Here is a 12,324-nt window from a genome sequence, read left to right as displayed (position 1 = left end):
CACGATATTATAAATTTGTATAATTTGATCTAAAATATATTCTTATATGATTAATCAATATTTATTATTTTAGTTTAAATTAATTGATACTTATATTTCGTTCTTTAAAATTTTAACTAAAATTTAGATAGATAATAATTACTTAGCTATATTTTTTTATTATAATACATGTATGGTTCTCCATGAAACAACCACTGTAAGCGCTCTTCATTTGCTTCTTTTCATAAGGGTTAAGGATCCTCCTCTCAAAGGCGCTTTTCGAGGCTCCTCATTTGCTTCTTTTCATAAGGGTTAAGGATCCTCTTCTCAACGGCGCTTCTCGAAGCTCCACTCTCCCCCTGAATATAAGTAAGGCCTCGTTAGCCTGGGCGAAGACGAGAATAAACTGATAAAGAGTAAGAATTAAGCCCCCTTAGCTCTCCAGATCGATTGGGGTTGGAGATGAAGAATTTAACACCTTTCCTATCAGTCTTGCGATTAGGGTGGATAAAACTGTCCACCAAGTGTCAGTACCCACTTCTATTAAGACTGGGCTTAATGGGAGCAAGAAATTTGGTGAGATCAGTCTTGTCATTAGGACGGATAGACCGTATATCCAGTGCCGCTACCCACTTATACGAAGGTCGGGCTTAATAAGAGTAAGAGACTTGATAATAACAACCAGAATGAAATATTATTTGATAGCGGAAATGTCATGTCAAACGCAAATAATTAGAACAGACCAATTATAGTTCCATCTATCATCTGCCGGCATAATCATAATCATAAAAAAAGAGTGAGCCATTATTAAAACATTATAAATTGGCGATTCCCACCAAGAATTTGATCGGCGGTCATGTTAATTCCATATGAATCAACGTGTGCTCATCACACACACATATATTGGGATGAAGATAAAAATAATAAAATATAAGATATTTAGAAGTATGTATAAGTAAACATTTATCAGAATCTCAACAGTTTATAATATATTTAAACTGAATATACTATAATATATTGAGATTCCACTAATTGTTGAGATGTATTTTAATGGAATATCCAAATTCTACAAGGTATTATAGTTTAAGAAGATATTGATATTTGAATTTGATATATTTTTAAAATGATTTTATCAGTTGTTTAAATAATAGTTATAAATATCTTTTTAATTTTTTTAAAATATTAATGAAATTCACTATTGTAAGCTTTAAGTAAAGTGATTTTTTTATTACACTCGTAAATATATTAATCATTTTTTAGATTTTTTACTGATTTGTCTATTTTTTTCAAAAAAAAATATTGAAAATCTTCAGTATTTTTCAAATAATTAAATTTCTTTACAAAATCTATATTTTAATTTTTAATAATGAGATTCTGTAAAGTGTTACTTGAAATACTTAAAATAGAAGACTTCATGTATTCCAGTCAAAATCTTATCAATAAAACACAATCACTACATAACTACAGCAGACTATTTTTTTAGAGACCAGAGTCAGTCTAAGTACCAGTTCCAACCTTTAAATCAGAAGCTAAATAATTTCGGAAACTCCTTATAACATAGCCACGTGCAGCAATACTGTAACACCTCGAGAATAGTGGAGATATTTGTTTAGTTTATAAACATAAACACCACTATCAATTGCACCAATAAATCATGATCTTTTTGGGGCTGTGGTGTGGGCTTGTGGATTACCCAAGTTGTTGTAATTGGGTCAGTATATTTGGGGCTTATTTTCGGATTCGGAGTTCGGAACTTGACCCGATTTTCGAAAAAGAATCGGGATTTGACCCGGGTCGTTTCAAATACTACTTCAGTGTGCATCATCTTGGCACACAGTCTTTGAAAAAAATGGTGATCTTAAATGAACAAGACCTCCTCCTGCAAGCAATACCATTTCGACACCTATCATCTCCGCACACAGGTCTTCGAGAAAAAAAGCTGATCGTAAATGAATAAGGCCTGCTGCAACGGAGCAAACCTTGTCTTGACTATATCACCAGATTAAATTCCACACCATTAACTGTTAATTGATTTGTATGAAAATACACAGGAGTTTCCTGAAGTGTTTCCTAGTAATGTCCTTAGCATAACCATCTGGAAAGATGGTTTCCTACAAATAAATAAACACATATTTACAATTTACAAATAAATGAATACTGATTACAAATGAACCAGAAACCAAAAACAAAACAAGAACAACATATTATGAAACAAAACCAAGATGAATTAATCTTATAATCAGTTACAAGAATTCATATCTAGAACAAACCATTAAATACTCCAGATAAACATACATTAAAGTTGCACCTCCATATGCTTGAGAAGTACGTATGGGTTTGAACTGTTCATTGATCCTTCAGTGATGACTTGGATGCTCATCATATCTCCAATTTCAGCCATCAACTTTTTGCTCTGTACCATGAATAAGTATTAGCTCGACAAGCTACCTTGAATTTATGACAATGTTACAGGGATATATACCTCAACGAAAGCAGGTTCAAACCGACAGTTCTCTGCAACAGCCCATATTGGCTGGCCAGCAACTTCAGTGTTTGTAAAATTATAGCAAGCAAGCGCACTTTCTGCTTCCTTTACAGCTGCGTAATTTAGACAATGTTGATCATATAAGTTTGTACCTTAATTACTAGACAACTTACCCTCAAATCCTATTAACATGCTTCGTTTTATAAACAACATATAGTAATCAAATATGTCATGTTATTACTCTTAAAAGTGTGTAATCTAGCACAGTTTCACCAGAGAACGCCACTGTTAAATAGGTATAGTATTTTTTTCTTATATTATTTGTGCTGGGTCTTATAGAAATAGTCTCCATAGTCTGCTGACATCTTACCCTCCTTCGTATATAAAAACTCATTGAATTCATAAGAAACATAATCAAGTTCCATTTAAATCATCATTACTCAAAATTCATGACACTGGAAGTCTGTGACAGCAAAGGACACGCAGTAAAGCAAAAACTCTATACTCTTGTACATTGAAATCAATCCAAACTCATTACAAAAAAAAAAAAAAAAAAAAATCAATCCAAACTAAATTTCAGAAGGAAGAAATTCAAATCAGTTCTGTCTGAAGTGTGGCGGTGGAGGAGTAGGGAGAGGAGGATCTTGTTCATAGTATGGCACGACAGTGTAGATTGTCTGAATAATAGTGAGGGCGAACAGCAAGAATGCTGCGAAGACTGAACAAATAGCCCATGGACTCCTGAAGTAAGTATGTATAAGATTTGCGCGCCATTCATTCCAGGGCTTCTTGCAGTAGTTGTGAACACTCTTGTGCACAATATCCAAACTACTATCAGGATCAAGTGTTATATCCTTTGAAAGCGAGTTGAATAGTTTAGCCACGGCCTTATCACTTCCAACAGCATTTTGAATAATACCTTGCAAGTGCAAAAGATTGACATCCTTTGCATTGTCAATAATGTTGTCCATGAAGAAAACATAGGCTGTCACCTCATTCCCTGCGCCAACATGGAACCTTTCAAAGGCAATTAGGTTGAGAAACATGGCTTCTGTTGTGTCATCCACCACGATACGTGGGAGTCTTAGAACTCCACTGTGGAATGAGATGTCTTTGAGGCTAGTGGTTCTACTTGTTTTGAATCTGATACCTGCTTCGTTGAGCTCCATGGCAGAACGTATGATTTCTTCGTTACTGTTGTAAGGCCTTGCACGACGAAATTTATGAGGGCGGTGATCAAAAAGTAGGCTCTTCCTGTATACATCCAGCAAGTGCAGGCATTCCCCAAGGTTCGGTACTGGTATATCTGGAGAGTAAAACTTGACCATGTGGTAGTTTAAGAACTCCTCATGCTGCCACATTACACAGTTAGTATAATCACAATTTATAATTGAGGCTTAATAAATTTCTCAAAAGGCTATCACATTGTAATGAAATTATATATATAGTTTGTTTTACCGTAGGCCTATCATTTTGAATAGCCAGCAGGTTCTGAAGCAGCATCATGGGGAGCTGATTTTCTAGCATAAGCATGTCTCGCTTGATGTATGGCATGATATAGAGCTTCCCGTGATTGCTGAAAATCGGGTCATTAGGAGCATAATCAGCAACAAAATTATCATCGTCGTACAAATCAGCAGAGCTGGTGGCATTCCAGGTGTGATGTTGATAGAAACCATCAGTACTGGCTGACATGCGCAGAATTTCAAGCATGAAACAGCCATCAAGAATCAATAGCTTCAGAAACAAGTCGGTGTCTTGTTGTCTGTCAAGGAAATCATAAGAGCTTTTCAAATCCTCAAACAGAGGGGCTAAAGACTCCATGAAGTACTCCACTGGTTTATTTGATCTTTTCAGAAATATAAGGAAAGCGCGGTGCTTGTGTGCTTCCATTGACTGCAAATGTGGCTGGCCATGATGAAAAGGCCCGAAGGAGACCACCTGAGGCTTGTATGCACGTTTGTTCAGCTCTGTAATGGATGCTGGCAATCGGTAGATGGAACGTTTCTTCCAGTGCTGCTCAATCTCTTCAATCGATCTATGTTTCATCTGATCAACTTCATCATTTACTTTCACCACCCAATCATCCTGTACTAATTTTTCCATTGATCTATCTTTCAGTTGATCTCATTAATTCCTTCACCACTTATCTTTGAGTTCCTGCACTACTCAAAATGTGCTAATACTTCTTTATTGTTTCTTTTTTCCTGCAATCACAGTTTTCTTGTGCCCAACAACTTAGTATATGTAAGCTTTCAAATAAAGTAAAGAACTCCCTGGTGGATTGTGACTTGGGCATAGAAAATATTCCTCATGCTTCATCGCCATAATATTACTTATATATTTTATATTTTAATTACATATTCAATGATCAAGATTACAGGGTAAGATTTTCTGAAAGATATATTATAAGATTTGCAGTAACACGATTATTGCAGCTGAGGGGAATGGAAACAACCCTCATAACTACGTTTCTGAGAGATATATCAGAAGATCTCAAGATTACAATGGAAAGATTTTCTGAATGCAAATTATTCGTATACTATCATTCAACATTTACAAGTTCGAGACTGTAATGCAGAACAAGGAATTGACAGACGCGAGTATATATTAGAAGAGTGAAAGTAGCTGACACAATTAGCTAGTAGCTACAGAGAATGGAGAAGGACATGGGGGCTTAGCAACATCAATAACTCCTTCTAGCATCAGGATAACCTGCTTCATGCTTGGTCTCAAAGATGGATCCTCTTGAATACACCAAATCCCAACCATCACAAACCTCTCTAGCTTCTCCCAGTCGTCTAACATGTCGTCCTTATTTTCTACTATCTTCTCCAGTTTCCCTTCCTCGAAACAATCCCAAACCCAATCTGTTAAAATAGCTACTTCTCCATTTTCTGAATCATCAACGCTTCTTCGACAACATATGATCTCCAGCAGTAGAACACCAAAACTGTATACATCAACTTTTACAGTGATAGGGGTGTTTCTGAACCATTCAGGGGCAACATACCCTTTTGTTCCCCTGATTCCAGTATTTGTTCTACTCTGGTCCATCATCAAGAGTTTTGCCAACCCGAAATCAGAAATCCGAGCATTGTAATATTCGTCCAAGAGAATGTTCTGTGGCTTTATGTCACAGTGGATTATCTGTTTGCTGCATTCGTCATGGAGATATGCCAGTCCCTTTGCGATTCCCAAGCCTATAATTTTCCTTTCTCTCCAACTAGGCTTCACATCTCCGAAAATGAAGCTTGCTAAAGTTCCATTTACCATATACTCATAAATGAGTAGACGATTTTCTCCTTCATCACAATATCCAAGCAGCCGCACTAAATTCTTTTGATGAGTTTGAGCAATGACATTAACTTCAGTTTTGAATTCCTTGTCACCTTCTTGGACCACCCTATCTAATTTTTTCACTGCAACTAGTATATTTGAAGATGACATCTGAACTACCCCTTTGTAAACTATTGCAAAAGCACCCCTTCCTAGCTCTTCCTTGAATCCATTTGTGGCTAGTTCAAGCTCTTTATATGTGAAACTGCGCATATTGCTTATGACACTATTGTCACCTGATTGGACCTCTTTAGTCTTCTTGCTGTATACGCAGAAGTATCCCAAGAAAACAGCAGCAACTAGTATAACATTTAAAAATACTGAACTGCCTAATAGAACTGAACCAGCAGTGGTTAACATACCTTGATCTTTCTTACGTTCAGTAGGACAAGCTGCAGGAGGAAGATCACCTTTCCTATATTTTATGAAAGCCGTTCCAGCAACTTCTGGTTTAGATATACTCTTCCTCCCATTTGAAAGCGGTAGTTTCTTTTTCCAACAACTACTTTCTCTAAAAATTGCAACTGCACACAAGCAATCATTTAGGCAATACTTTCTACAATCTGGTTGAGTTGCAGGCGTTAGCTGCTCATAATCAGATGTTGGCCAATCAGTATCCGAAAGCTCCCAAAAATCATATAACTCTTCTTTCGAACTTGGCCCTTCATTTTCACAGCTCTCCAAGAAACTTGGCTTGCAGCTACCATACTTATCAGCTGGATCAATTAAGGAATAGCTCTTTGGGCATTCACAGGTTGGCCTTCCAGAATCGTCAACTCTGCTGCAAATACTGTTGAATCCACAAGCTCCGCTGCCTTTTTCTGTTTGAAGGTTAAAACAAATGTTTTCTGGCTGAGACCAGACAGCAGTCCAGTTAGGGCTTCCAGTAAATACTTTAGGGTGAGAATATAGAACAAAAACTCCATCAAATTCTAGAGTAGCTCTATAATAGGACCCTGAACTCTGAGCTGCTTCCGTATTGAGATTAAATATTCCACCATTTCTCCGCACAATATACATGTTCCCTGTCTGATTAAACCTCACCTGGACTCCGGAATTGCTGGCGTTGGAACGATCATAAGTCCCACTGGTATAGTAGGCATCATATGCATTATTTGAAGGTATATCTCTTAAATTAAGGACAAGATTTCCATCTTGAAGCAATCGAAGCTGAAACCTTCCTCGGGAAAAGTTCGACTCACTTCGTTTTGAATAAAGCACACCACCATTGTCCAAAGTCTGTGTAGGCAAAAGGGTATCACTTGGATTGCTAAAACTATCCCATACCTTTGTTGAATCACTACCAAGAATTACAAAATTCCCAGTATCATTCAGAACAGCATTAGCTGCTGTACCAGAAATTGAAGAGGATGACCATAAGTCTTTGGCTCGAGAATCACTGAGGACTAATCCGCGATCAGCAGTGAGCTGCACTTTAGATCCAGCAGGGACAGTAGTTCCATCATTTACAAACCAGACCATGGTCTTGTCAGGAATTTTGTCATACCAAATGGACAGCAAAAACTGATCATTTTCTCCAACTTTCTTAAACCCGAGTGCAAATTCACCAGAAGGCGAATGCCATGAGTTTGCGTTGTCTCCAGCTGTGAGAGACGAGCCTACAGATATGATGCCGCTGTCTTGAGCAAATGCAGAATACTTTAAGATAAATAAAATCATGCAGAGTTTATGTAAGAAGGAATGAGCCATTGTTGAGATAGTTTAGAAGTAGCAATGTGTGGTCAGGTCTGTTGTATACTATATGCTTGTAAAATGCAAGACATAATAAACTAATTTTTCTCAAGTCAATCACGCGTCAACCCATGAGCTGTATAATGATCTCAGCCTCAAATTGGGCTAAAGACCAAGCTCTTGAAAGTGAAGTTTTGAACCGGTCTGCAATTAATCTCAGAAAAGGAAAATATAAGAAAGATTATACACTATATACAGAGTTGTTTACTGAATTTAATCAATCTAAGAGTCTTTAAAAATATTTAAAAAATTGACAAATGTCAAGGTTGGTATACTTTCATTTTCATAGAACCATGTATAACACGTTAGTAATATTCTGACTATTCTGAGTGTACATTTCGGGGAAAATGAAGGAAACTTTAATATACACGACACCTTTCTAGACACGGAAACGCCACAAATTGATAGGCGCCCGCGCACCGACGCAAACGCACGCACGTACGCGCTCGCGTGTTTTATCAAGAGAAACTGCCCGTCGAAAGATAGTTAAGTTCAAATAATTTAAGGGGAGGGTGAGTCATTTTCGCGGATCGGACTCTGATAGCATGTTGAGATTCCATATTTAATGAGGAGTCATGTCATAATTGTTAATGAAACCTCAGAAGTACCTTACATGTCTAAAACTAGACTGCTTAAGAAATCTGATCTATTATTAAGTACTTAACTCTATACACAACTGTGCTGCAATTTTGTGTTGATGATGATAGGATATAACTCTTACATTGTTCATGATTGATTTTTATATTATGAACACAAGACTGGAAGGTAAAAAAATTATACTGATATTATCATTGAACATCTACAAGTACAAGATCGCATCTGCAGATTTTTCAGAACTCTGAAGAACTAATATTAATATCTATAATCAAGAAAAGAGTAAAAAGTGAAAAGTAAATCACCAGATCAGCTTCTAATTACAGAAAATGGAGATGGGCATGGGGGCTTAGCAACATCAACTACTCCTTCGAGCATCAATAAAACCTTCTTCATGCTTGGCCTTAGAGATGGATCCTCTTGAATACACCAAATCCCAACCATCACACATGTCTCTACTTTCTCCCAGTCATCTAGCATGCCCTTCTTATTTTCCAGGATTTTTAACAAATCTCCTTCCTCGAAACAATCCCAAACCCAATCTGTTAATATGGCAGCTTCTACATCTTCTGAAGCCTCAATGCTTCTCCGACAACAAATGATCTCTAGCAGTAAAACACCGAAACTATATACATCAACCTTTACGGTGACAGGAGTGTTTCTGAACCATTCAGGTGCCACATACCCTTTTGTTCCCCTAATTCCAGTGTTTGTTCTACTCTGATTGATCATCAACAGTTTGGCCAACCCAAAATCAGAAATTCTAGCATTGTAAGATTCGTCCAGAAGAATATTCTGAGGCTTTATGTCACAGTGTATTATCTGTTTGCTGCATTCTTCATGGAGATATGCCAGACCTCTTGCAATCCCCAGGGCTATATTTTTCCTTTTTGTCCAACTAGGCTTCACATCTCCAAAGATGAAACTTGCTAAAGTTCCATTAACCATATATTCATAAACGAGTAGACGATTTTCTACATCATCACAATATCCAAGCAACCGCACCAAATTCTTTTGATGAGTTTGAGCAATCACATGAACTTCAGTCTGAAATTCCCTGTCAACTTCTTGAACCGCCCTATCTAATTTTTTTACTGCAATTGATATATTTGAAGAAGACGATGACTGAAATTCTCCTTTATAAACTATTGCAAAAGCACCCCTTCCCAGTTCGTCCTTGAATCCTTTTGTGGCTTCTTCTAGCTCTTTATATGTGAAAATACGCATATTGCCTGTGATACTACTATTACCTGGTTGAAACCCTTTGGCCTTCCTACTGTACATGCACAAGTACCCGAAGCAAGCAGCAGCGACTAATATAATATTTATAACCACTGAACTGCCTAGTAGAACTGATCCAGCAGTGATTAAGGTACCTTGATCCTTTTTGCAATTATTCGGAATAGTTTGAGGAAGATCACCTTTCCTATATTTTATAAAAGCCACTCCTTCGACTAGTGCCACGGATCCATTATTCCTCCCATTTGACAGGGGTAGCTTCTTTTTCCAACAGCCACCACCTCTGTAAATTGCAACTGCACAAAGACAGTCATTTAGGCAATATCTCTTGCATTCTATTGCAGTGGCAGTTGCTAGCTGCTCATAGTCGGATGTTGGCCAGTCAGTATCAGTAAGCTCCCAAAAATCATATAATTCTTCTTTCGAACTTGGCTCATCAGCACAGCTCTGAATGAAACTTGGCTTGCAGCTACCATACTTGTCAGTAGGATCAATTAATGAATAACTCTTCGGGCATTCACAGGTTGGCCTTCCAGAATCGTCAAGTCTGCAAACACTGTTGAATCCACAAGCCCCGCTATCTTGAATTCCTTGAAGGTCGATACAAATATTTTCGGGCAGAGACCAGACAGCAGTCCATTGTGGGTTACCAGTAAATACTTTAGGGTGAGAATATAGAACAAAAACTCCATCAAATTCTAGAGTAGCTCTATAATAGGACCCTGAACTCTGAGCTGCTTCCGTATTGAGATTAAATATTCCACCATTTCTCCTCACAATATACATGTTCCCTGTCTGATTAAACCTCACCTGGACTCCGGAATTGCTGGCGTCGGAAGGATCATAAGTCCCACTGATATAGTAGGCATCATACGCATAATTTGAAGGTATATCTCTTGAATTAAGGACAAGATTTCCATCTTGAAGCAATCGAAGCTGAAACCTTCCTGGGGAAAGGTTCGACTCACTACGTTTTGAATAAAGCACACCACCATTGTCCAAAGTCTGTGTGGGCAAAAGGGTATCACTTGGATTGCTGAAACTATCCCATACCTTTGTTGAATCACTCCCAAGAATTACAAAATTTCCAGTATCATTCAGAACAGCATTAGAAGCTGTACCAGAAAACGAGGCGGACCACCATAAGACTTTGGCTTGAGAATCACTGAGGACTAATCCGCGATCAGCAGTGAGCTGCACTGTGGATCCAGCAGGGACTGTACTATTGACATTTGCAAACCACACCATGGTTTTGTCAGGTATCCTGTCATACCAAATGGACAACAAGAACTGATCATTTTCCTGAGCTTTCTGGAACCCGAATGCAAAATCACCAGAAGGCGAATACCATGAGGTGGCTTTGTCTGCAGCTGTGAGAGACGAGCCTACGAATAAGGTGCCATTAACTTGAGCATATGCTAAAAATGGTAAGACAGATAGAAAAATGCATAGTATATATGAGGAGGAATAAGCCATTGTTGAGATGACTTAAAAGCAGCAACCTGCACATGCTTATATAATGGTCGATGCATCAGCTTAAAATATTAAGTCAACTCATACGTCAAATTATAGCTATAAGTTGCTATCTAATTTCAAGTTCTGAACCAGCCTGCAACCTTTTTTTTTAGACTGCTGCAGTTCAACTCCAGAAAAGAAAATATATAAAAACAAACATCCTAATCAGTATAGTTTACTGAAATTGTACTTTCACTTTCATGGAGCCAAGTAGACACACGGTAATAACTAATAAGTTTGAAGTATTCACAAAGTCAAATATTTCACATGAAAAGCATATTAACAGAATAAAACATGAGATTTAAGGTATGGGGGTTTCGGTCAAGAAAAGGCCCCAGATATCATAAATTGAAGTTAAAATGTCCTAAATATCATGTTCTGAAAATGTGGTCTTAAATACCACTTTAGGACGCATGATGAAGTTACCACTGATATCATAAATTGAAGTTTATCAGGATGATTTAGAGGTAAAATATGGTCCTGATAAAGTCTTAGAGTTGTATTCTGGCATATATTCAGAACATGATATTCAGGGTATTTTAACTTCAATTTATGATATCCGGGCCTTTTCTCAAGGATGAGCACTTTTGAAGAATACTCCCTCAGTCCCCTGGATAGTATACATTGGGGACGGGTACGCGGCACGAACTTTAATGCTCATGTAAAGTATAGTTGTGTAATATATTTTTAAAATTTTCTTTTTTTGAATCAAAGTTTGGATGTTATATTTTTATTTGGAAGAAAAAAATCTTAAAAATAAGTTATGGAAGTATATTCTATAAGACCATTGAAATGCGTGTCGAGCATTTGAAAAAAACGTATATAATTAAATGGGACAAAGAGGGTATAATTTTAACTAAAAAAGGACACAGAATAAAATCTTAATATTTGTCATTGTTAGAGTCCTCTTACCTGCCTGGAGTGTCGTAGCTCTGTTATCAAGCCTTCCGGCAGTGGATCCCCCAACCCCCACCCCGTGTAAATTTGGTGGGATTTGAATTGTGACAGCGCTTTTAACTGAGGCGTTGCGACTGTTGGTCATATTGGAAGAAACTCCGGTGGAAAGCTTAATGGTAGATGATTTTGTGTTTTTGCTACTTCTCCTCTTCAATATGAGCTTCTTGCAATTCGTTAAACAAAAAAAAAAAAAGGGTGTTCAGGTGGCATTGAAAGAAGCAGCCTCTTTAAACTCCAAAAAAGAGAAATATAAAAAAAATTAAAACATCATCTTCTGCCTAGGTTGTACATTCTCTGTTGTGGAACAGTTGGAGAATAATAAGACGGTTTCATTATGTCAAGCTTGAAATCCATGGATTACAAAGAAAAAAAAAATCAGTAACTAACTGATCAAGGAGAAGGACATGAAGGCCTGGGTCGATCATCGACTCTTTCAAGCTTCTGGATTGCTCATTTCATTGTTA

The 12,324-nt window shown here is 37.3% G+C and overlaps 3 protein-coding genes across 3 annotated transcripts; all 3 read right to left on the bottom strand.

The window, feature by feature from the left end:
* Positions 1-2,950: 2,950 nt before the first annotated feature.
* Positions 2,951-4,821, bottom strand: LOC108227264 (UPF0481 protein At3g47200). The gene is made up of 2 exons (XM_017402323.2): positions 3,923-4,821; positions 2,951-3,816 (listed from the first exon to the last, which is right to left on the bottom strand). Exons 1-2 carry the CDS (start codon positions 4,568-4,570, stop codon positions 3,061-3,063), a joined length of 1,404 nt encoding a protein of 467 aa, XP_017257812.1. The 5' UTR covers positions 4,571-4,821; the 3' UTR covers positions 2,951-3,060.
* A 145-nt stretch (positions 4,822-4,966) lies between these two features.
* Positions 4,967-7,665, bottom strand: LOC108226877 (G-type lectin S-receptor-like serine/threonine-protein kinase RLK1). Its single transcript, XM_017401875.2, has one exon. The coding sequence runs from the start codon at positions 7,511-7,513 to the stop codon at positions 5,102-5,104; it is 2,412 nt and encodes an 803-aa protein (XP_017257364.1). The 5' UTR covers positions 7,514-7,665; the 3' UTR covers positions 4,967-5,101.
* On the bottom strand, positions 7,282-12,027 carry LOC108226861 (G-type lectin S-receptor-like serine/threonine-protein kinase LECRK3). Its single transcript, XM_064079324.1, has 4 exons — positions 11,816-12,027; positions 10,737-10,773; positions 8,455-10,652; positions 7,282-7,422 (listed from the first exon to the last, which is right to left on the bottom strand). Exons 1-3 carry the CDS (start codon positions 11,943-11,945, stop codon positions 8,459-8,461), a joined length of 2,361 nt encoding a protein of 786 aa, XP_063935394.1. The 5' UTR covers positions 11,946-12,027; the 3' UTR covers positions 7,282-7,422; positions 8,455-8,458.
* Positions 12,028-12,324: the final 297 nt, after the last annotated feature.

Source organism: Daucus carota, chromosome 1, assembly GCF_001625215.2.
Source record: "Daucus carota subsp. sativus chromosome 1, DH1 v3.0, whole genome shotgun sequence".
In the NCBI taxonomy this organism is placed as follows: Eukaryota; Viridiplantae; Streptophyta; class Magnoliopsida; order Apiales; family Apiaceae; genus Daucus; species Daucus carota.
This window is presented reverse-complemented; position numbering and strand designations above follow the sequence as displayed.